The sequence below is a fragment of the Athene noctua genome, chromosome 4 (genome assembly GCF_965140245.1).
Source record: "Athene noctua chromosome 4, bAthNoc1.hap1.1, whole genome shotgun sequence".
In the NCBI taxonomy this organism is placed as follows: Eukaryota; Metazoa; Chordata; class Aves; order Strigiformes; family Strigidae; genus Athene; species Athene noctua.
The window spans coordinates 79,425,277-79,449,455 of NC_134040.1; the positions used below are offsets into that span (position 1 = coordinate 79,425,277).

A 24,179-nucleotide genomic window follows, 5' to 3' on the forward strand; every position below is an offset into this window, starting at 1 on the left:
AGAGCACAGAAAAGTCTTACTACTTTAACTGGGATTGCTATTTCATTAACTGCACTGACATTGAGTAAATTCTCACACAGGCTATTTGACAATAGAAAGATACAGTCACTGATTAAACTACTGACTTCTTTTAAACATTGAAGCAAAATAGAGCAAAAATGATTAAACAAACTTTAAGCACCAACCAGTCTAAGAATTGTTCCTAACAAATGTCAGAAAGACTATTAACACTTAATGTTTCTTTGATAACTTCCCTCTTTGCACAGCCAGAGCTTCTTCTAGTTTCTTATTAATATTCTGAAAGTGTCTTTCTGCTCCTAGAATTCTCCGAGACTCCACCAGAAGAGCAGGGAGGCTGGAAGTTCCATACTGTTGTTAAGGAAATAAAATGACAAGGTGTCATTTTTAACTCTTGGAAAAATCACTTACATACCTGTATTTATTTTTCCTCTACCTGAAATGGTGCAATGTGATTTTTAAAAGTGAAGAACAGCCAACATTAGGAACTCTTCTGAAATGGTAGGATTTCCCTTAACACGTGGCAGGCATGTAGCATTGTCAACAGAAAATACTGCACCAGGTCATGAGCCACAGCCTCTTAGTTCTACGACTACATGAGAAGTTACTCTCTCTGGTCATGAAATATAAGTGTTGTTCCCAGCATTCAATACCTTACAGAACAGACACATAAGTACCTGAGCTCTCCCTACCTTTGAACAGTAAAACCAAAAAAACACAATTACTTGCTTCTCCCTGTTAATATTTCTTCAATTTCTATAAAAAAATGTTAGACCTGAGGACAACTGTTGGACTTCTATGTCCTTTGAACTCCTGGACATAGACAGCAAGGTAGCAGAATCTTCCCTTGTAATACTTCAGTTTCTGACATGAGATCAAAAAACCGAGATACTACAGTAAAGAATGATGCTCAAGTTGCTTCCACAAAGACAATTAACAAAATATTGCTATTTAGTGTAAGTTAAACTTTAACAGAAATGCCCATCAGTCCAGGAAAGAAAGAATGGTGGAGGGCTGATCCAGAACAGTTCAGAAACATACACAAAATAAATACTTACTACCACTTTTTCTTTTTGGTTTTCTTCTCTATAATGCAAACACTCTTGCTGTAGCTCCTTTAAATCAGTAAGTAATTCAGTTGCTTGCCTCAAGGAAGATTTCCTTTCTTGTACCTCAGCATATTCTCTTTGTAGTTGTATCAGTTGTGCTTCAGCTCTGAAAAAGATCAAGGCTTTGATGACTATATCTGCATATTTATTAATGAGTAATTATTTCATCTGAAGGCTTAAGGAAAAGGTTGATCAGAAATACAAACCCATAGGTTAATATACTGTTTAATTAGAATAACCACCATATTATTTAAACAGGAGCATGGGTCCAAATCAACAAAAAACCCCAAACATTTTTTCCACATTTCTCTTTAAGAGTCTGACAATATAGCCATTCTTTCTTAAGCACTTAAGTTTTTCAAGTGAAGTACCTGGTGTTCTGGTTCTGCACACACCTGCTTGCAGGCCGAGGTGTTCAGTGCTTACACTGAAGCATACTCAGGATATACAAACTACATATACCTCTGCCTAAGTAAGTGGAAGGGCTCAATCCATTAAAATAGCGCTCCAGGAACTGAACACCACCAGCCATTTTCGTTTAACAGTGTTGCAGCAATAAAAGCTTTCTTAAGGTGATCAAAGGATTAAAATACAATAAAAAAATGTGAAGACAGCTTTCAATGTGTGAGGGTGTTCAAACCCATATTGAGAGATGCCTTTAATTAGTTCTTTGCGTGAAGTTTGTCCATAGCACTCTAAAGAAAAGAAAACTCTCACGGCCATACAGAAAGGGCTTTTAATCTGCCTTTGTGGACCCAAACCCACAGTTCCCTACAGCATTAACTTACAGCGTGTATGTTACATGCAGCTTCAGTATAAAGCTTGTCACTAGTAAGCAGCTGATTTGGGGAAGTCTAGTCGTTCTTCCAAAGAATAATTTCTGTGTTCTGTATCTACATGGCATTAAGATTAATGCCAACTTAGAGAAGGGGAACTGTGTAGCCACACGAGACAGAAGCAAACCATGCATTCAGAGGCATCCCTGACAAATTGCAGGTGAAATATATTCTCCCACCTCAAAACCAATAAAGCTCCCTGTATCACCTTTGTAAATTTATGACTCATCACCTTTGCAATTACAGTTGTAAGTTAGTGCTTTTCTTATGAACGTATGGTCTGTAATACCATCCTAGGAACTAGTCAGCTAAGAGAACTTGCAGGAATGACTATCTAGACAACTGAAATATGGAAAGGAGAGGTTATATCCTGATCTTTTGTAAAACCAGAAAGCAATACAGAAACGGAGTTTCACCAAAATAAAGAACAAAGAAAATTACTTTCATTTCTGAGTTACAAAATACCAGACTTGTTAAGTTCTTCAGGCTATTATTGTGCACCATTAGAAACATACCCAATTAGCTCTTCTCTGAGTTGCAACAGTCGCTGCCGTTTCTTTTTGATGTCTGTTATTACCTGAAACAAATAGTGAGGAAAGTCTTTGAAACAGTTTCTGTAACTTCAAAGGCAAACAACTCAAATTTCATTGGCTTTTTTGCTTTGAGGTTTTATGTTTCTGATTCTGGGTGTGGAAGATTCCAAGATACCAGACCTTATAAACTGACATATTTTACATCTGTATTTTAAACACTTTAAAGCTCATTAAAATGTCACACTCTCATCTCCATCCAAAATTTCTCTTAAGGAACGTTGGATTTACAAGCATAAAAATGCCACAAACTCCTTTTGTAACTCAAACATCACCATCTCTAGAAGGTTTTGGTTGGTTCTGTTTTTAAAAAGCAGACTAGTATGAATGTATGTTCAGTATGATCACCATAACTAAAGGAACTAAGCATAATTAAGTTTTCTTTAATACAACATCCAATTAAAAAAAAACCAAACAACCGAAAACGAATCATAAATTTAACTTTAGCAACTACAAATCCGATTTTAAACAAATGTATAAGAGGCAAAATAACTGAGTGGCTGTGAATGCTAGATGTGTATTAAAGTTTTCATTTTGCGTGCAGAAGAGCTTACCGCATCACCTCAAATTAACAAGACTTTAGCACATTAATTGCTACCTCCCAGAATAAGCTTTCTGTTGACTTCACTTGTTAAAAGCTATTTTGTCAAAGTTTGCAGGTGATGTTAATCTGGGCAGAAAGCCTCCGGCAGACAGTGCCTAACCTGCTCTTAAATCTCTCTGCTGTAGGGCATTCACCTCTCCTAATGAAACCACCGCAATGTTTTCCTACTCTTACGCTATCTCCTCCTCCTGTCAACATTCCCCTGCTGCATTTTCAGTTAATTACTACTTGCTCTGAATGAACAGAGGAATTGCCTTCCTCTGAACAAAAATGCTGCGTATATATAGGGAATGCAGCTCCTTAGACTCCTTTAAACTAAGCAGTACAATTCTATCCTCACAGGTCATCATCTTTGCTGCTCTCCTAGATTTTATATTCATCTGTTTCTGGAAGGTTAGCTCTCAGTATTTAATTGACTCTCCAGAGGCCTCACCAGTGCTCAGAATAAAAAAAAAAAAGTCATTCACATGCATAGATACCTACACATCCTAATGTGCTTTTTACACCCATATACCAGTATACATATGGAGTTTGTGATCTATCATATTTACTCAAATCTTCTCCAGAAAACCTCTGGTGGTTCCCTGTCCTCTATTTGTGCAGTTGATTCTGTAGTACTGCACACTTTTTTTGTGAATTATTTTATTTCTTCTAGTCAACTTTTTGAAGTTTCAATGCCCACCTCTGTATGCTGTACAATCTAATGATATATATGTATTTACCTTAGCATTTTTTTTCTTCATATTCTTTAATTCCTGGACTTCCACTATCTACAAATGAAAAGAACAATTACAGATTGACTATGGATCTTGATTTCCTTTCTATCCTAAAAACATGGTTGCAAGAATTACTTTGGAATAACATAAAAAGCTATTTTTAAAAAATCAACACTGGTTCAAAGGAAGATTAAAAGTGTATCAGTTGTGTGTCAATTTTGTCCTCTCTCGCCATGCCAGAGGAAGACTGTGGCATAAAATTAGTCATCTTGCACCAGTTAGAGCAAGTAACGCTCCTTGTATCAATTAGTGTAATATTACCTAGCTTATTTTTTCTATAACTTTCTCTAAAATGCATAAATCTAGTCATTTTAAAATTTGCTCATTCTAATGAATCATTTAGAACTATAGTTTTAGTACTTATCCATTGTACTTACCAGAACTCCTACAAAGTTCTGAGTTTATTTTACTTGTTGTAATTACTAAGAAGAAATCTTAGTCTTCCAAGCTACTAAGCTTTTTACAGTTAGGTTCAAACTGTTAATTAAAAAAGGATTATTTTCCCTTAGTCAGGCCTCTACACAAGTCACTGACATGCAGTATAAAGATTAAGTCATCAACCTTTTAAAACTCTAGTCCGTAAGCTTTTAAAAGTGTTTGACATAACTGTGCATTCAAATTATGCAGCTCTCCACTTTTACTACATAATGCTTTAGACATGACAAAGGCTTCAGGATTATTAGATGCTTCCCTATCCTCAAAAGCTGACAATTTTGCAACATACTTGCGTGACAGCTGTGTTGTGTCTAAAGGCAATTCCCATGAAAGCCAGCACAGAGGCAGCAAATCATAACCTGCACACAACAGACTGTGCTTTCATATTATTTATCCTGACAAGACATTAGAAAATTTAAAGTACCATAAAATAAACGTGTAAAGAACAATACAAAACCAAAAGCATTTTGACTGCAATGTAATGTACAGCTCTACAATCACTACCACAAAATTGATTTTATTTATGGTGTACTTACAAGATCAGTGATTTGGTCCTTGAAAGCAGAACAGAAGCCATTGATAGCTTTTCTGCAAATGTTTGATTCTATGCTTTGTCTGGAGAAGTCAGAGGGACAAAACACAACCCATTTGGTTTAGTAAGGAGAAATCTCATTCAAAACTAGTCCTTTGAGTAATGAATAAAACCCAGTGTTAAGCAGCTAGTAGTACAGGCAACTGCAGATCTTTCATGTACTTGCAGTAGCTTTATTTCTACACTGAAAAATGTCATCCGAGATGTGTTGTTCTTATGTTTGCAAAAATATCAAATACCTGGAGACCACCTCAAGATCACATATGAAAAAATATTTGAATCACAGAAACCTAATAATCATTAAAATAATATCAGAATGTAACCATGCAATACTGCATTCCCAAAAGGACTGCCCACTAGCAAAAACACATGTAATTTTTTTTTTTTAAACTTTTGATTATTCAGCCATAAGAAAGCAAAATATTTACCCGTAATTTGCTGCTATCTTCTCAAATTCAGTCAGAACAACATCCAGTTCTGTAATATCTCTAGGAGATCTCTTCAGTTCTTTGGGGCACCAAACCTGTATAGAACATGGGCTATCCACTGAAAGAAGATAAGCGTTGTACAATTCAGGTACATGTTCTAAAGTAACAGAAAAATTATTATGCCCACTATTAAAATAACAATCTAAAAATTAAGAATATGAAACTTGAGAACCGGGATATAGGAATTATTTCATCTGTCTTTGGCTGAGCAACTATGATAGATTTATTTGGGAACGTTTTAGAATTTGGATGATCAATCAAATACAACCTATTTCTTATTCTTCATCATTTCAAGCAAGTCCAGGAGCATGTTAGTAAAGTAACTAATAAAGTGCACAGTGTACCCTAGATATAGCTATTTGTGCTGTAAAAACTAGCAGTCCGAGTTTGGGCAACCTGTATTACTCAAGGAATAATGAGTTGTTGTACTTGTAGACGTTTTGTATTAATATCACATGTTTCCAAAAAAAGCTATATACAAAGATGTTCTTTAAGCTTTGCAACAGTATTATTAACTAATTCCACAAGAAAATCAAACCATGTTTCTTCACACACTCCCAAATGTAAATCTTGTACTTGAAGGTGATGGGGTACTGTTTCAGAAAAACGCCAGTCTCGAAGCTCCCTGTCTCAAAGGTCTTCACAGTAAGAGCTGTGCCTACGCTGTAGTCAGGGGCACTCCGAGTTCTGCCCCACAGCTGGTGCTCCAGGCCTCCAGACCAAGGGATGCACTGAACAGTCTTCCAGCTCCATGCTCATGGACCCAGGCTGTGTGTGAGGGATAATGCACACTTGTGCTTTACCCCTTCAGGGGAGCAATAGGCAAGTCCAGGGATGCAGACCACAGGGATCAGAGCTGTGTGGCACACCAGCCCTTCAATTTAACCATTGCTAATGACTGTCTATACCAAAACTCAAACTAAAACCTCCCATTTCCAGAAGCAGTATGTTGCTACATACCAGAAACGAGAACTACTGAAAAGCATTAATCTTGAATGAGGAGAAGCTACACAGAAGTTTTGAAGAGGCTACCTTACCAGAAGGATCTGATATGTTCTCTGAAGGCCGCTTCTTTTTCGCCTGGAATTGGGTAGTATTCAGAGCCTTCTGTGATATAAAAAGCAGATTAACTTCAGAAAAAAACCCTAGGTTTGCTCATTTAAACTTCTGAGAGATGGCAATTAGGCAGAATGCAGGAAAGCGCTTCCCGACTGAAATGTCAGTAACATTTACTTTGGCCTGTTGCGCCAGAACCACAGCACAGTGGTCACACTGGTGAGAGACAGCAGCTGCCTGACCGCACGGACCAGCCGACAGGCACTGGCCGTGCAGCAGGAGCATACAGACCCTCGGTTCAGCATAGGCACTGCCCACTATCAACAGTTCACTGATCAACTGTGCCTGCTCACCTTCCTTTTCAGCCATGTTCTGTCCCAATTCTTTCTCTCCTTTGACTACTTTGTGACACCAACAGCACCTCTACAAGAGCACTGCATACATGCAGTTTACTGATGAAAGACTAACAGCCCACACTGAATTTTACAACACAATATTCAGTAATTCCGATAAATTTCAATACATAAAGAACTTTTATGCTAACTACTCTATAGCTTCTTTTATCATAGGCCTACATTCTCACGTCTGCAGATAGTTAACATCCTCTGTTTGCCTGGAAGCTAAGTGGGCCAAAAGCATTTTACACTCACTGTCGTCTAAGTGTGGAAAAACCCATTCAAAAGCGAGTGTTTTTTGTTTAATTCTAATATGTATTCAAAATTAATTTTATCAATAAAGAATTCAGTTCTCTCATAAATATGTTTTAGTTCAATACTGAACAAGTATAAAGGATTTATACTCCATTTAGTATGCCATTCTTTAAGAACATACATTCCAGATATGGAGAAGATAATTGAAAGAAGAAAAGAACATATTCCCAAATGAGCAGGAGAAATAGCTCCCGGATCCAGGAACACTTGGCTATTATATTGCCTGTTGACATGATGACTGTAGCTTTAAACTTTTCACTTGGCCATCTCACAGGAATACTTTGAGGATTAATTATTTCAGATACAGTTAAGTACTAACAAACAAATGAAAGGTTTTCCTCTCCCCCTCGCTCTAATGCGGGTATGGTATGAAGTAAGTTAAATTGACTGATAATACTCATGCAACTTTTTCTGTACCGCGTTCTTCTTAAGGGGTTTGTCTTCAGGATCAGCTGTGTTGCATTTCTGAACATCACCAGCAGACGTTTTTGAGCAATATGTTTTTTTACTAGGAAAAGAAAAATATCCACATGGAAACTGCACACTGAGAAAGAATGATCTTCAACAATATACACACCAAAATCCTGTGTTTTGGGGAACATTTTGTACTGCTATGTCATTTAGTCTGTGTTTCCTAAATGGACTACATAAAAAGTTGCAACTGGCATATAGAGGGAAAAGAATCTTTATCCCTCAACAGCAACCCTCACAATTTAGAAATCTAGTACTAACTGACCACTGGGATAGCCATGCTGTTACTGAGCAGAAACTTCAAAACAGAGTCAAAATTATCATTGAGGATATTTTATCAGGAATGGAGAAGGCTTTCTTGGTGGGGGGTGAGGCTGGAAATCAAAACACACAAAAAAATACATACTCTGATAGAAGCATTATTATTGTCTTGCTATTTCATTCAAACTATTTCAGATTTTTCATATTTAAACCCAATTTGATTTAACAAATTACAAATATACTAAAATTTGCATTAAAGCATTTTTAAAATAATTTTTTGTGACATATAATTTAACTGTCTTCTACCTACTTTTAAATTTTTCCACCTTTTAACTTCAGACACCCATCATTTAGGTAACTAATTAAACACCTCACAGAGGTATTTTTAAATCCTTTCATATATTTAAAAAATATAATAATTACTTAAGTCAATGTACTGCTTACAGAAGGCAGACTAATTTATTCTCCCATTTCTTTTCTACATTCCTCAACCTTACTTACTCTTTTGGTTTCTTATCTGGGAAGTTTGAAGTTAAAGCATCTGTTTAATAAGCAACTAGGAAATCCTGACAAGCAGAACATTTTTCCCATTTAATCTAAAAATCTGAAGATTAAATTAAATGCTGGAAATTATGTTTTTCACTAGACCTTCTTCCTGTACTTTTCCTTTGAGGTGCTGAAACATGACCAAGTGACTCGTTTTGTGAATCTTCCTCTCCATAATCGTCCACAGCAGTACTGTGCAAAGGGTGATCTATGAAGAACAGAAAATAAGCTGTATGAAAGTTGTTCTCATCTGTTCAGGCAAAGAGCATGGGCATGTTAGCACTCCCTGCCATTAAGCATTTAGTTAGAATATTTGTGGCTTGCTCACTAACACTCTTGTTAAAAGTATTATTTGAGGACTAGGAAAATATATATAGTGAAAAGCTTCATAGTTTCTATACTCATCCACCTGCTATCTCTCTACAAACCAAAAGCAAAGGTGCAGGAAAGCTCAGCACATATGTATGGCATACAGCAAGCAAAACATTTTGTACATTTAAAGTCTCTCTTTGCTATGGTGTACATCTTCTATACATTTAAACAACTACTTTCTAAATTTTACCTTTTCATTTTAATACTGATTTTAGCTGCTTTATTGGATGCTAGAAGAAGGCAGTTGCAGCTGCTACAGAACGTCTGTAAATGTAGAATTCTAGAAGGTAGCTACCAAAATAGATTAGAACTCAAGAACTTTAAGGTTTTAGCATGCCTTCTACAGTATAGATCTCTTCTTTCAAGCACATTACCACAAAAATATAGTGTTAGCTTACATTAGTGTTAGTGGGCATCCTTTTCAAAGCTTTAATATATACCACAGAGATAAGGAAAAGAGCTTTTCATTTTCCAGCCTTTCCCTTATGACAACCCTTTGTGTTCTTGATAGCTTATTTTCAATGCTGTTTCTAGTAGTTACATGTATATTTCCATAATTTTCTTAGAATAGTAGCTATTATTAAGCAGCTCTTAGCATTTTCTCTACAACTTCTAATTACACAGTTTTTCAAATATTTTGCTTAGGGGCATTAACATACAAGAGCTATATATATATATTGGTAACAGAGGACTTCACACAAAGGTACCTATTCTTTCTAAACTGATTCTCTTCGGACATTCTGAGGCCTCACTCCACATGTCCCATACAAAGCATGAAAGTGGTTTTAACGCTTCATCCAAACCAGTATGTGTTTATGATGTTACTTTTTTAAGTAACATTTGAAAGTGGTAGAACAACATCCCTGTGAAGGTCTAAGCTTGCTGCCATGAATATTCTTACAGTAGGAAAAATTTCACTTCATAATTTGTGTAATTTAAGATACTGAACTTTCATTTCAAAATGTAAATTCTTATGCAATTGCAATGTTATATTGTGTGAGATTCTACTGTTCAGACTATAAAACTTGAATAGTCGGTATTTTTCCATTGACTTTCACTTGCACGTGTTACAGCCTTAGTCTCATTACTTCCTAAGTGACAGAACATAATACTGCTCTCAAAAAACCCTCCATCTCTCCCATCGTAACTTCATCCAGCAAAGAAACAATACCTTCTAAGTAAGCATTCAAATATTTTGCCCATATGGGTTGCTCATGAAAATTATACATTAAATAACAATCGAGTTAATACTAACCAAATGAATCATCAAGCTCAAGTTGATTTGTTTCCGCTACCTTCAATATCCTTGAGACATCTGGTTCTTCAAGTGGAAATAATTTCCGAGGCTGGGAGTTAGCTTTGTGTTCCTGGAAGGGTATGAAATTAACTGCTAGTTCATCCAGCTTTTTCAGTGTAAAACAAATTAAACATGACAATGAATTTCAAGAACATTTGATTAGAAATACATTTAACAAGGATTGTATTGACTACTGAGCTATGATATAAAGCATTTAAAGCATGTGTTTTTTCCTTAGGGTATGGGATATTTTCCCCTAAGAGAAGGGGTGGAATAAAACTGATATATTCTGATAGTTGGTACTATACTGTAGTTTTATAAAATCAGACATAGCTCACACTAAGTGCATAAGCTTATAAGTCTTATAACACTCTAATAATAAGAGCACAGGAAAACAATAAAACACTGGCTGCTTTAGTTCTGTTCAACCCAGCAAAATTACCTTTAATTTATTTCTGGAATGACTTCCCTTCATTTTCTTCTTTGAGGACATTTCGCTAGTCAGTATGTGCTGCTAAATATACAACCGAGAATAAAGGTACCGAAAAATCGTTCCCGATACAAATCTCCTTTTTCTGTCTCAATACCTGGGGGAGAACGGGAAATCCCTGTTAATGCATCGTATTAACTCACTTTAAAAGTCGTAAAACTTACTTTGTTCGAGCAGCCCGACGCCTGGCATAGCACACAGAAGTTAGTAACAAGACATTCAAATGAAAAAGACGATGCAAGACAACGCAAAGCGCTATTTACACCTTTCCTTCCGCTTCACCGCCGCCGCTTCCCTCAGGCAGGAGCGCCCAGGCCCGCCTCCCCGAGCGCCAGGAGCCCGCGGGCGGGGCCCGCTGCCTCGGCAGCAAAAAGAAGGCGGGCGGGGCCCCGCCGCTGCCGCACCTGGCGGGGGCTCCCCGCGGCCACCGGCGCCCGTCGGCCCGACCGACGCCCTGAGGAGCCTCTCCCGCCGCGATTCAAAGCGGCCGCGCAGCCGCGGGAGGGGCGGGGCCGCCGCCGGAAGGGCGGGGCCGGACGCGGACGCACTTGGCGCAGGCGCGCGGCGGGGCGGGGCGGGGCGCAGGCGGGGGCCGCCGTGGCCTTCCTGGGGCCGGAGGGGCTCTCGGAAGGGGGCGGCCGTGCGGATGGTAACGCTCGCTCAGAGTGGATTACCAAGGTACCTGTGCACGCGCAGGTGCGTTTGTTACATTTTAAGAGACTCTTTCCCAAGATTTTTATTTTTTTTCCTTCTCCAGTGCCCAAGCATATCCAAGGTGTGTGCTGAGCAGCAGCACAGTCTGCGCTCACGTTTAGTAAATTCCCCTAACGGTCGTTTTCTGAATTATTTTTTCTACCATTTTCTACCAACTAGTCTGAGTATGCTACAAAAAAAAAAAAAAAAAAAAAAAAAAAAAATCACCACACCCCTCTTCTTCTCTGCCCCACACATGCCCTGAACTAGTGCTATGCATAACCAGGTCCAGACTTTCTAGCTAGAAAAACATGAATATGATCATTTGCTATAATCATACACCAAAAATAGGATTTGGATTAAAAACTTGGGAGTTCTCTAGCACATAGTTAGCAATTAAACTGTTGATAGGAAGGGCCCTTTTCATGCCACAATCTTCATCCAGAGGGAAGATTTTTCTTGCTTTTGTCTTGCTTCTACCAAGATCCTTGAGGTCCCTTCCAAGCTGGGTGTTCTATATAGGATTCAAATTCCAAAGATCATCTGCTGCCATCAGGATTAACGGGTGGTAAATACTCTTTATACTTCTCATTCGCTGGCTGTAGCACCCTGCCCCCTTCAGCAGGTAACAAGCAGCAGTACAGACTACCTACAGTGCGGGTTTGTTTCTGTAAGTGATCAATGGCTCTTCCAGAAAGCTTGCTTTGATGCAATCTGTTTAGAACATAAACCTCATCTATCTCTTAGCCATCTCCATTAGGACAGGTGTGGTGACACTTTTTCTTTCCAAGCAGCATACACAATTTGTGATATTGAATAAACGACAAAGAATTTGGTTTAGAATTCTTTCAGTAGGGAAGAAGTGTATAAAGGAAAGCCCAAAGTCATTCAAAAGGAGAAAGGCTACCATGGCTAGGAACATAAGTGTGCTTCTTATTTCACAATAAAATCAGTTTTAACACTGAGCTGTAAAAATTGTCTTTGTGGTGATGCTTCATCTAAATCTGCCCATGAAGTCTTTCATACCACATCACTGATTAAAGCCAGATGCACACTTTAAGTAGGAGGGTGAGGAATGATGACACCACAGGAAGAACAACCACTACCACCCAAAAGCAGCATAAGAGCTTAAGAAAACTCCAGGTTTTACTCAAAAATTACTTATGATGATGGTAAGAACACTAACTAGCTGTCAGAAACCATACTGAAGACAAAAATGAAGTTGTCTGTTTTAGAATACTGATGGAGCAAGTTACATACCACAGCATCCCTTTTTCACAGATACTGACCAAAAACTTATACATAAATATCAGACCAAAGCAGAAAGTTACCTTCCAAAAGTAAAGTGTCAGCAACCAGAATTTATCCTCTATTGAGTATATTTGTAGCAGTGGAGTTTTACAGCTTGTCAGTTACCAAATAACACCCGGGCTTGATAGCAGCATCTTTCCTTGATAAACAAACACTTCACTGAGTTGAAATGCAGAAATATTTATTTTGGTTTCCTTCATTGGTTTTGAAAATTGTTTTGGTTTTATAAAACATAGAAATAGCCAACACTAAGCAAACATTTGAATTCCAATGTAACAAACTACTGCTCTAACAGTTGACTTGGATTTGTGTACCTTAATTGCACACATGTATGAAATTATGCTACAGAGTAGTGCATTACAGTCACACACAAATCTTAGTGCAAACCTTGTTGTGCTTGTATTTTACATATATCCATGTTTTCAAAAACAGCAATGAATGCTAATGCAAAACCAACTCTGTTAAGGATAGCAAAAGACTTACGCTGTAATAAGGCTGATTTCTGCTGATTTCTCAAACAAAAGGTAACTAGTTATTTTGTAATTTATCCGGGAATTCGGTTTTTATCCCTGAACAAATACCTACCCTGTGCCAACACACTCATCTGTTGACATATATAAATACTTCCATTGCTGCAAAGCATCAGGCAAAAACATTCTACCTGACCTATTTTGCTACTCAGTGGCTCATACGTAAAGCACAGAAAACTGAGAGGTTATGTCAGAAGCTCTTCTGCTTATAGAGGACCTGGCACATTTTAAAAAAATGCATTTTAAATACACGTTCATTACAGGGAAACAAGTGGCTAGTACAGGTGCAATGTTGACCTGACTGTTAGCATAGCCCAGCCTCCTGAATGGTTTTGGTTTTAGGTCTCTAGTGTTCTTGCCAGAGTTAGGATCTGTTCATTTACAGAGCTGGCACCACTCTGGAATGGTGTTAGTGTAGCAAAGGCTACACTTGCCGAAAATTAACTGCATCCACACTTCCAGTGCAGAACCACCTCATGGAGACTTACTCTGAGGAACTTGTATACACCAGTTTCCTTTGTCTGGAGCTCTGACTTCTACCTTACAGAAGTACATTTCTGAACTGGCTGCAGATACAGAAGGGAGAAAAAAAACCACTCAGATGCCTTGCCCCAGTTAATATTAGGACTAATGCAAGATGTGATACCAGCTATACAACTGTAAGGGTTTGGTTGTTTTTTATTTTTTGTGGTTGGTTAGGGGGAGGTTGTTTTGGGGTTTTTTGAACAGATTAAGTAATCCTTCTGAGGATGCAAGATACTTAGAGGCATTTTCAAAGCTGCCAAATCCTTTGTGGAACTGACAGCTGCAGAAATACACTGCAGACAGCAAACATGCTGATAATAAGAAAACCTTAGCTCCTTGTTGTAGGAGAGTCCCATTTTTGGCCAAGGAAGTCTTAAATAACTTACATATAGTTACCATTTATAGTTAAGGCTCTTTTTGGAAATTGTAGGTCACCATAAAAACAGTATGCAACACAACTTGACAGTAAGGCAGTGTTCCATTTCTTCAGTGTTCCTATGGCAAGTACCCATTTTTGTACAAGTTAATGATTGCACAGTTTCCTTCCCTATGTTTGCTGTAGTCAAATTACAGATATGAAGGCCAACAGTAGACATCAGACGTGTGCCACTTTCCTCATTCCATTCAGTTACATTTTGGCATTAGCATAGAGTTCATCTATCTGTGACTGGAAATATTTTCGCAGTTCTGGTCTCTTCGCCTTCAGTGTTGGCGTCAGCAGGCCGTTTTCAATAGAAAACATTTCAGTGTGCATGACAATGTCTTTGACCTGGAAAGTAAACAGTTACTAGCCAAACTGCACTCCTTGAAATAGACAAGGCTATTAAAAAACTGCCCAGATATTATAACAAAGTTCATCACTTAAATTTTCCAGATATAAATTAAAAGCAGTTCTGGAGAGGTCAGATCATATTTGTGTTTAGAAGTTTGAATAATTGTTCTCACAAGTACCTTACCTGTTCAAATGACTTTAAACCAGATTCTTTCCCAATCCTCACCATGTCTTCCAGGATGTGTTTTTTGAGGTCCTGTGGATACAGAAATACATTGTATAGCTTGAAAAAGTTGATGCAGAAGAACGAACTGTTTAGTTAGATATGACTCACCTTGTTTCTGCATAGCTCTTCATATGAGCCTTCATACCCCTTTTTCTTGGCCCAGCTGCGCAAAGTCTCAGGATCAGGTACCACAACAGCTACTAAGAAGGCCTAAAAAGGAATTTTTGTCAAGCTTTCTTTTTTTTCCGTTTAAAGTCAACACTATAGTTCCTACACATTTCTTACTAGTCAGTGTTAGTTTTTGGACAGCATTTCTGATCCTGCTGCTTTTTGCAACTTGAACAGAGTGCAGTTCAGAAGCCTGCACTGAAGAGAATTACTCTTGTTAACACCCACATTTCAATTTTCACTTTTAAAAACCTGGACATCTTGGTTTGGATGGTTTTATTTTTCCTGCACACTGTTAGCAACTTAATTCAAATTAATTCAGCTCCACTACCTGGTATGAAACTAAATCCAGAAACATGCTATATAACTGCTGGAGTCAAAGTACCTTCAGAACCAAAGTGTGTAGTGTTAAAAAGTTTAAGATTTCAGTCCCAAAGTTTAAGGTGAGGGGAGGGAGGAAAGGAAGACTTTCCTGCAGTCTCTTCTTGCATTCATTTTTATAATTACCTGAAGAATGCTTACCTGCAAGCTCTCTCCATGGACAAACACCTGAGCAAGTGCTTCACATCTCAAATACACATTTTCTATTTTCTCTGGTGCAATGTACTCTCCCTGGGCTAGTTTAAATATGTGTTTTTTCCGGTCAATGATCTTCAGTGTACCGTTCTGTTGACAGAAGTAACTTTCACTGAGAAGAGGCACTTCAAGTGAAAAACCAATCTCCACAGCTTAAGCATGCCACACTGGTACAGTAAAATAGTGCTAGAGCCAGAGTACTGTCAAACTAATATAAGAAGGAAACAGGCTCTGCACCCATCTAACCTAAGCTAGGGAAAGCCCCAGACACTGCTCATACTTCAGCCCCAGGCACACAGATTTATCTACAACAGTAATTATCCTCCTCCTAAAATTACTCATCTTTCACCTAATTCATTGTGTTTAATACCAAATATTTTATATTCATTAAAATTCCTGCTAATAACTACAGAAGTACATTTCAGCTACTTAAGTAACTTACTGGTAGCCATTTCCCAATATCTCCTGTATGAAGCCAGCCATCTTTGTCCAGAGCTTCTGCTGTTTTTTCTGGATCTTTCAAATAGCCCCGAAATACATTTGGCCCTTTTACACACACCTGAAAACAACCATTTGTTAATGTATGCTACCATGAAGGGAAGAAAGTTACACACTCTTTGCAATGAATGCTTCTCCAATTGTTCTCAATAAGTCCCCACTAAAAAGACAAGATGAAGTTTATGCCCGAGTGCAGAAATCTCTACTCATGGTTTTTGGAGACCTAATGTTTTCCATTGGTATAAAGTATACTAAGAAGCAATTGGAAGCATCTGTCTCTTCTAGTCTAACAGCAGTGTTCCTACCTGCTAATGGAATAACCTGAATTTATCGGAGGAAATTTTATTTATCTGAAGAAATTCTGCTGGATCCAGAAATATTACCCCTCAGCCTGGCAACATGTTTGTTTCAGCTTCAGTAAGCAGCAGGGGCATTGTGCTAAAACTAGTGATGAAAAAACTGTTTATCAAATAAATTACATGTTTGTTGTCCAAAAGTGAACCAGTTAACACCTTAGGGCTTAGAGCACTCAAGACTTCTGCATAAAGGAAATCTGCAATTTCTTTAAACTAAAGGTTGTGTGGATTTGTGTACCAAGTACGAAACCAAGAACAACTTCTCTGGATAAAACTGGATACATGGGCATTATTAGGATCAAAAAGCATGCTTACAAGGTTTGAGAAGAGGACCAACAAGATTAAAGGTTTAGAGAGAAAGATGATGCCAGAGAATCAGGTCAGACCTTACAAAATTAAAATAATTAGTAGATGATCTGTCAGTAAGAGAACATAAAAGTAAAGCAACTAGTCAGGAACATGGAGTAGAGCCTGAAGTATCCAGACATGATTCCAGATTTAAGTAATTTCTTCTCAATATAACACCCAAGGTTGTTTAAGTTTCTTTGGTAGTGAGAGGGGAGACACACAGGATAGGACTCTTATTATTTAAGGAACAGCAGAACTATAAAATACCTCCTTAGAAGTGAGGACAGAGAGAGATAGGCAAGATAATCAATATTGAAACAAAACTTAAAAATGCCCACCGTGCACAACTGTTGGGGAATCAGGAGTCCCAAAGGCCCTGGAAGCCCTACACAAGAGTCCTCAGAAGCAATAAAGGATTTGAGCCATCCCATCAGCTTGGGAGTGGCTTACCATGTGTGGCTGACATGAAACAATACGAAGGGTTTGGCTAATAGTATCAGGACTCTAGAACAAACTAGAAGAATGGGATAGAAAAATCGAGTTTTAAGTTAAGACCAAAGGGATGATAAATATCAATAGGGGCTGATAAAATACTAGGCCAACTATTAGTCTAGGGGATTAGTACAATCCTAAAGTGGACAAGGAATTGGCTAAAGAATCATCAGGCATTAATAGACCTCATCTGCATATGAGCATATATAATTCTATTCACAAATTTATCCTTCTTGAACATGGATAACTGGCAAGAGTGAAAAGCAAGGCTGACAGAACAGAGAATATTGAAAGCTTACTCTCAGAGAGGACTAGGAGTGTTAATCCAGCTGAAGAGCAGATAGACAATGAAGAGGACCACCTATTTTTGGCAAACAATGATGACAGCCAATTCTGTAGCTATGGGCTTCAGTTCTGAGAAATGAGTTACAACACTTATTGTTAAATTCAGAATAGCTCACACTGAGGAAGTTAGGACTGAAAGACTAAGACAGTACCTGATATAGTAAGGGGCTACCATATTTATTTAGGTCCAGAGTAACTCCCAATGCAGCAAACGATAAGTGCAAGCAAAACATTTTTAGAAGTGTTTAAAAACTGCTCAACTGCTTCCCATTATGAAAGTTTATACACAGTTCCTCTAGCAGACCAAGCTTTGAAAGCATAAACTGAAGGAAAAATTGCCAATGAAGACTAAACATGGAGTCATATGCGAGACAGGAAAGAATCTTGACATTGCTCTCCACTTGCAAACAGTTACCAAGCCCAACTAAATCCATGAGTATTTCTAGGAATTAAAGCCCAATGATTTGTCTTGAGTCTCATACAAGTTACAACCAAAACAAATAATCATTATATATTGTTTGCAGTCACAAATTAGTTACTTGCTTAAGCCACTTTTTATTTATTCACTTCTCACCCCCAGCTGCCCCCAAGGCCTCTTGAAAGCATATTAAAGACACTACCATTAATTTGCTGTCAGGGCTCTTACTACGTAGACATTTGTTCAAAACAAAGTTCAAGCTGTATATATTTTACTTGAAAAAAAATATTGAAAAAGACAGTAGACATCATTCCATACAAAGCTGAGTCCGCAATTTGTAGAACATACACGTTTAATTAGTGCAGGCTGTAGAGAAGAGTTCAGAAGGATGTGCAGACAGTTGTCAAATCATTAGCAGCCTTCGTGGCATTTTATCTCCATTTCTCTTAACACTGTTCCAGGCACTTTAAATTACTTCATCTTACACATCACAAGCTGGTAACAAACTACATGGATCAGCTGTTCTCCAGTACTTGGCAGTGGGGGTGGGGGGAAGCCCTCTACTAGCATTTTACTGAAGAATAAATGCAGCACGAGACAGATATCTTCTCAGCTATCCCACAACTGGAAGACAGCATGTTGGTCATACAACTATAAATACACAGTAATCTGTTATCCCTCAGAAATCCACTTTTTCTCCCCTCAGTGCACTATTTCCTGGTTTGCTTCTGTGAATAGTTACCTGACATTGCATGGAGGCAAGACAGGTGTCTGATTTTTTGGTAGCAGGCTACGTTACTAAACTCAGACAGTTATTTCAGGAACAAAAAACATTTTCCAAGCTTTCCTAAGAGGCTCACATGGACCTTTTGAAATTACTTACCTCACCCTCTCCTTTGGCAGCCAAGTAATTCATTTCTTGTACATCAACAAGCTTGATGATACTGCATGGCATGGGTGCTCCAACATGACCTATTAAATACAGTAACACTTCAACAGCCTGAACTCCTTTTTAAAAAAGTTAGGTTCTTAAAACAGTAAGCTAGTTACATGCTAAAGTAAAAAAAGATGAAAAACTGATTTCTGCTAATGTACTTCACCAATACCAGTACAGTAATAGCTTAAAATTTGCTGGGACTGGAACATTCTCAGATATCCCTAGAATGGTACAATCTATACCATGTACTCAGGCTTGCTTTTTCTTGTAGTTAGGATGCTCTCGATGTATTTAAGTAGCAGAAGTCCCACTATAGTTTCAACTATCAGTATTATTTCAGTTAGGGAGCCAGAAATATAAAAGCCAACAGAAATGCAGACTGTTCCAACACTGAAAAATTCCATCTAAATTTCCAACACTGTGTTTTTTATACAGCAGACTTATATTCTGTAAATATTACAACGGTTGATAGTATGGCCTCCCCTCTCCTAAATCCACTTCAACTTACAAGGACAAAGTATCTTAAGTTTGGATTACTGAACTAGCTATTTAGCAGCAGAAACTTAAAGGGATCCCTTCAAAACTTTACTTCACTTGAAGAAAGACAGAATCTTATACTTCACGATAGGTGTTACTGAAGACTACATGTGATCAGATTCAGGTAGCATCCTGAAATTTAACAGACAGGCAGACTGTTAAACACCATACCTGCTGTCCAGTCACCAGGTAATGACAGTGAGCATCCAGCTGTGCATTCAGTCTGTCCATAACCTTCATAGAACTAGGATGTGAAAGCAGAAGATTCTTACTTTTCAACATACAGTTTCTTATTAAAATGAAAGTAATATTGAATTCTTTTTCTAGCTGTTTAAATTTGAGTTTGGCAAAATTCCCAGCATCTTATAAAAACAGTATCGCTATATTAGTTTTATCATAATACACAATTTTAATTGCCAATATTCCACCTACAGTTCCAACATTTACTCAGAGTTTCACTCAATTTCACAAGCTACGTGACACCTGTATAGAACAAAAAGCAACAGAGGGAGCAAGAAGAAAAAACTAAGTACAGTGGCATTAGCAGTAACTTCATTTACATCATTTAAGAAGAGGTTTGTCCAAGGCAGCCAGGAACAGAATCCCTACACCCCATCACAGCTCTGCAATTACTACATACAAGACAGGTGTCCCTTTTCTGTGCAGAATGCATTGATACACCACCACACTACTGAAGAACTTCAAGAAGTCATAGAAGCCTCACACTTTAGAGTGTTTTCATGTTTTCTACCCTTGAAATTTATTTCAACCCATTTGTTCCATCCCGTGATGTTGTTATTCAGATTTTACCTCAAAAAGCATGTATTTGAAGAGGCTCTGAAAATAAGTGCAATGTGTGCAGTCTGATTCTCCACAGTCTAACCTTCAACACAACGCCACTACTGTATCATCACATTAAGTTCTCTACAGTAGTTATCAATAGTTCTATGAGGCGAGCCCCAGAAACTTAATCTAAGAACATTAATTATTACTTATAGCAGCCCCCTCTACAAAATTTTCCCTTAAGAAAGTTCAGCTGGTTACTTCAGTTATAATAAAGACTTTGGGATGAATACAGAAATCTCAATGGACTGAGAGATAAAAAAATCTAGAAAGGAGTACCCACTTGTGTGGTCTCCAAGAAGAATGCCAGAAAGAGTTATCCATATAATCAGACTTCTAGAAATGCTTCAACATCAAAGATGGAACTGGGTATTATAATCTTATGTTTTACAATTAAGGCCAGGAAACTCACCTGACAGCCAAGAGCTGTTCTCAGGAAGGTAAGTACACTTGCAGATACAGGTGCTGCTCCTGTAACCATCAGCCTTACTTTTCCTCCCAAACTTGCCTACAACAGACACAAGATACTGTGGACACCAAAAGCATTTTAGAGAGATTTCCAGAGTCTTTTTCCATCCTATCTATCCTCAGCCATTATTCACATACAGTGCCACCCACAAATGTTAAAGTTTAGTCTCCTATTGCAAGCTGTCTTTCTTGCAGTGTTTTTAATCTCATTAGTGGCTGGAAGAAGCAGTATCTCAAACATACAGTATCTACAAAGACTATGCTGTGATGTTGCTGCAATGCAGACTCTGCCAAAAGTCAGAAGAGCTCAAGTCATGGCCTTACAGCAATAACTTTATTTTTAACTGCCCTGTATCAGCTTCTCGTACATCCTGAATGCTATAAAAAGCAGCCACAGCAGCATGTTGTACAACCAAAGTTAAGGCCATAGCAAGTGAGTGCCAGATATAATAGCAGGCATAACTCGCTGGTGACCAACAGTGAGGAGAAGTGGGGGCTACAGGTGGCACTGTGTCACATTTAGCGTTCCTCCTTCAGAAGGGCAGCGTTTTCTTTCAAAGTGGTAAGAGAGACTACTCCCCAGGCTGTTTTAGAGTAACTTCCTTAATACAGTTAGCTGATCCTACTAGAACAAAGGGAGTTGAAAAATGAGAGTTAGAAATAAAAGACAGCTTTGTTTTTTATTCTGAGTATCAAGGTAGTCTTTAATCAGTGACGAAAGCCATACCAGATTATAACCATTCATACGAAATTCAGCAATTGCAAACTTTAGACTCAGTATACCTGTATTTTGCGGAAGATGACTTTATCCCAGAAACTGTTATTTCTAACTATACCACTTCTGAGTTCTGCTTCTTTCCTCTTGGAAGCAAAATCCAGCATCCATCTCTTTAATGAAGTATCTGCCTGTCCAAAAATCTATTAAGAAAGATGATTTGTGGTTAGAAGTCTCACAGACTACCATTCCCTTTTTCTTACAGAAGCATGCATAGAGATTCTAGTAAGAAATACTTGCAGATTTTGATTTTGGCTTCTACCTCAGTTCAAGAGATGTCCACCAAAATTAGCAGTTAACTAATTCTTGCTTCCCATCATACTGTGCAATGCTGTTTAAATGTATAGTTTTCCATTAAAATTAATGAATGAAAATTGATGTTTTAATTTTCTGTTCCACCATCATCAAAATTCAAATTGAGTATAATCCCCAGCATATTCTGAGAAGCACACCACACCATCATAATATGTAAAGTAACATGGCTTTCTGAGGAGATGCAGGTCCCTTCAGAAACACTAAATGGAGATCTGTCTTGCATATATAAACTTGCTTTTTAGGTCATTTTTCAAAGGCTCCTCCTAGTTATTCTCAGGAAGCCACACAGCAGACCACAGATTAGTATGTTCACTTGGAAAGAGAAAAGACCCAGCAGCTCTTCAGCATTATGCCCCCGCCCATCACCCCAATTTCCCTCTTGTTAACTTCACATAGTAGGTTACTGCAAGGCTGGGTGGGGTTGAAACAGTGCCACAGAAGTGCAAAAGCCTCAGGGCACCACAGTTAACAAGCAAGTGGACATCATGAAAGGAGAAGAGTCCCCGGCTTTGGCTCTGCTTCTCAAATTGCTGTACAGACTGTGTGAGCAGAACAAGGGGCTATGTTTTAAGCACTACAGGCTGATTTCCTCCCCTCCAAATGGATCCGAGTTGCACTATTTGTTCCTGGGGCCAAACAGAACCTTGTATTACTTGCTGTTCCTCTAGTCTCATGATTAGAGCACTCTCCTGGCTAAGACAGCATACACAGCTCTGCCATTTCTTTAGCTGTCACAGGACTTACTACAGCCCTCAACTCCTCTGGCTGCATCCTAAGAGTCAGTCATCCATATGCAAGAGGATGATTTAAAAGCTGAAGTCCAAGAAGGGAATTCAGAAATAGATTCTATCTCAGGGGTCCCTGAGCTGACAAGCAGTGAGCACAGGAGGGACTGGGGCTGCAGACACACCTCCCCAGCACTCTCAACTGGCTGGTTTATAGTTCTCCCTGCGTATGCATCCCTGCAAGCATAGGCAAATACCTGACCTTGGTTTGCAAATTCCACTCCATGAGTCAGATGCTAAAAGCGTGTCATGCAGATGCTAAGCTTCATGTCCGTGTGGTAGGCTGGACTTAAATAACTTGAACAGAGCAAAACAGTAAGTCCTTAATCAAGCTAGAGAGAACCAAGTCCCCCTAGTCAGACATTTCAACAATAGTATTTCCTGCCTGAAAGTGTTTTAATACAACCAGTACTATTCCCCACACTTTCAACTCTTTCTAAAAGAGATACACAGATTTGTTACCATGGCAATTTAACATACCAGAGCACAACAGTTACTCCTACCCTGGCAGCACAAACTTCGTGAAGTCTTTTAAAACCCTGCACAGGTCTAGACTTGTGCCTGTGGGCTTACCTTGTCAAACATTCTGTTCAGCAGTCTTGGTACTACAGGAAATATAGTTGGCTGCAGTGTTTTTAGGTCGTCCATAAGTAGTCTGATATCCCCTTGAAAGAATCCTATCCGAGCTCCATGGCACAGAACCACACACTGTTAGAAAAAAGTAAACACTCTGAAAACACAGGATGCATAATGTGTTTTCAGGTATAACAATCCTCTGCAGAGTGGACTGTGCAGGATCTACCTGAAATCCTCTCAAGCTTCTGGACTAGTTTTCTGCAGCATTGTCAGATTATAGGATGGGACTAGAAAGACCAAGTAGCAAGACATGCCTGGTGTATAGAGGCCAAGGACTTTGATAGAATAAGATACAGCACAACAGCCCCTATCCAAAAAGAACAATTGGACAAATAAGACAGTGCCAGTGACTCAGAGGTAGCAAGACTGAAAAGCAGAACTTCTCTATTTGAAGTATTTAACAAGCTTATCTAAAAATACTAGACCTTTGTTTGTTCCCTGCTATATGCTAAGAAATTCTGCATTTAAAGTCAGTACACTCTATTTGCTTGTCCAGCAGAGATTTCTGCCTTGATTTCCATTCTCTTGCACTCAGGTTTTCCTTCCTGTTTCACAGAACTTATGTGAGCAGAGGATTTATTGTTAGGCGATCAAAACACTCTTTAAAAGATTCTAGCAGAACCACTGCTTACTTCTTCCACACAACTTCAGACCTACACCAAGGAAACCAGACTTAATCCTGTTGTGTTCTACATTCTCTGAGTCTAGAAGCTTCACCCCCCACACCTATACACCCCCTTTCTCTCCTGTTTTGTTTAGGTTTAATTTATTCTAACATCTCTACTCTTGATTTTATCTATACCTACTTGATTTTTTACTCCTGCTTTCTCCATAACACCTCTTCCATCATTCCCTGCCATCCATTCTTATCTTTTCTGCATGAGACATGCTGAAGTGTCGCTTTTCCCCCTTCACCTGTGCTTTGTCTCCATCTGCTAAAAAGCAGCAAATGCATCAGTCCAGATGGACTGAGC

At 38.5% G+C, this 24,179-nt stretch overlaps 2 protein-coding genes across 4 annotated transcripts in view; both read right to left on the bottom strand.

Moving 5' to 3' along the window:
• Positions 1 to 33: 33 nt before the first annotated feature.
• On the bottom strand, positions 34 to 11,134 carry CENPU (centromere protein U). The gene is made up of 12 exons (XM_074905814.1): positions 10,915 to 11,134; positions 10,604 to 10,748; positions 10,120 to 10,231; positions 8,595 to 8,700; positions 7,632 to 7,722; positions 6,486 to 6,555; positions 5,389 to 5,506; positions 4,905 to 4,983; positions 3,880 to 3,927; positions 2,479 to 2,540; positions 1,077 to 1,233; positions 34 to 369 (listed from the first exon to the last, which is right to left on the bottom strand). Exons 2-12 carry the CDS (start codon positions 10,652 to 10,654, stop codon positions 232 to 234), a joined length of 1,032 nt encoding a protein of 343 aa, XP_074761915.1. The 5' UTR covers positions 10,655 to 10,748; positions 10,915 to 11,134; the 3' UTR covers positions 34 to 231.
• A 1,685-nt stretch (positions 11,135 to 12,819) lies between these two features.
• The window catches only part of ACSL1 (acyl-CoA synthetase long chain family member 1), a 41,364-nt gene continuing 30,004 nt past the window's right edge, over positions 12,820 to 24,179 (bottom strand). For all 3 annotated transcript variants that reach the window (XM_074905818.1, XM_074905819.1, XM_074905821.1), the window contains exons 12-21: positions 23,143 to 23,277; positions 21,478 to 21,612; positions 20,639 to 20,734; positions 19,555 to 19,627; positions 18,793 to 18,881; positions 15,895 to 16,011; positions 15,399 to 15,542; positions 14,817 to 14,918; positions 14,667 to 14,738; positions 12,820 to 14,479 (exon numbers count right to left, since the gene is read on the bottom strand). In XM_074905818.1, the coding sequence (XP_074761919.1) occupies positions 14,339 to 14,479; positions 14,667 to 14,738; positions 14,817 to 14,918; positions 15,399 to 15,542; positions 15,895 to 16,011; positions 18,793 to 18,881; positions 19,555 to 19,627; positions 20,639 to 20,734; positions 21,478 to 21,612; positions 23,143 to 23,277 (1,104 nt within the window). In that variant the 3' untranslated portion in view covers positions 12,820 to 14,338. The remainder of the gene's footprint in view (positions 14,480 to 14,666; positions 14,739 to 14,816; positions 14,919 to 15,398; positions 15,543 to 15,894; positions 16,012 to 18,792; positions 18,882 to 19,554; positions 19,628 to 20,638; positions 20,735 to 21,477; positions 21,613 to 23,142; positions 23,278 to 24,179) is intronic.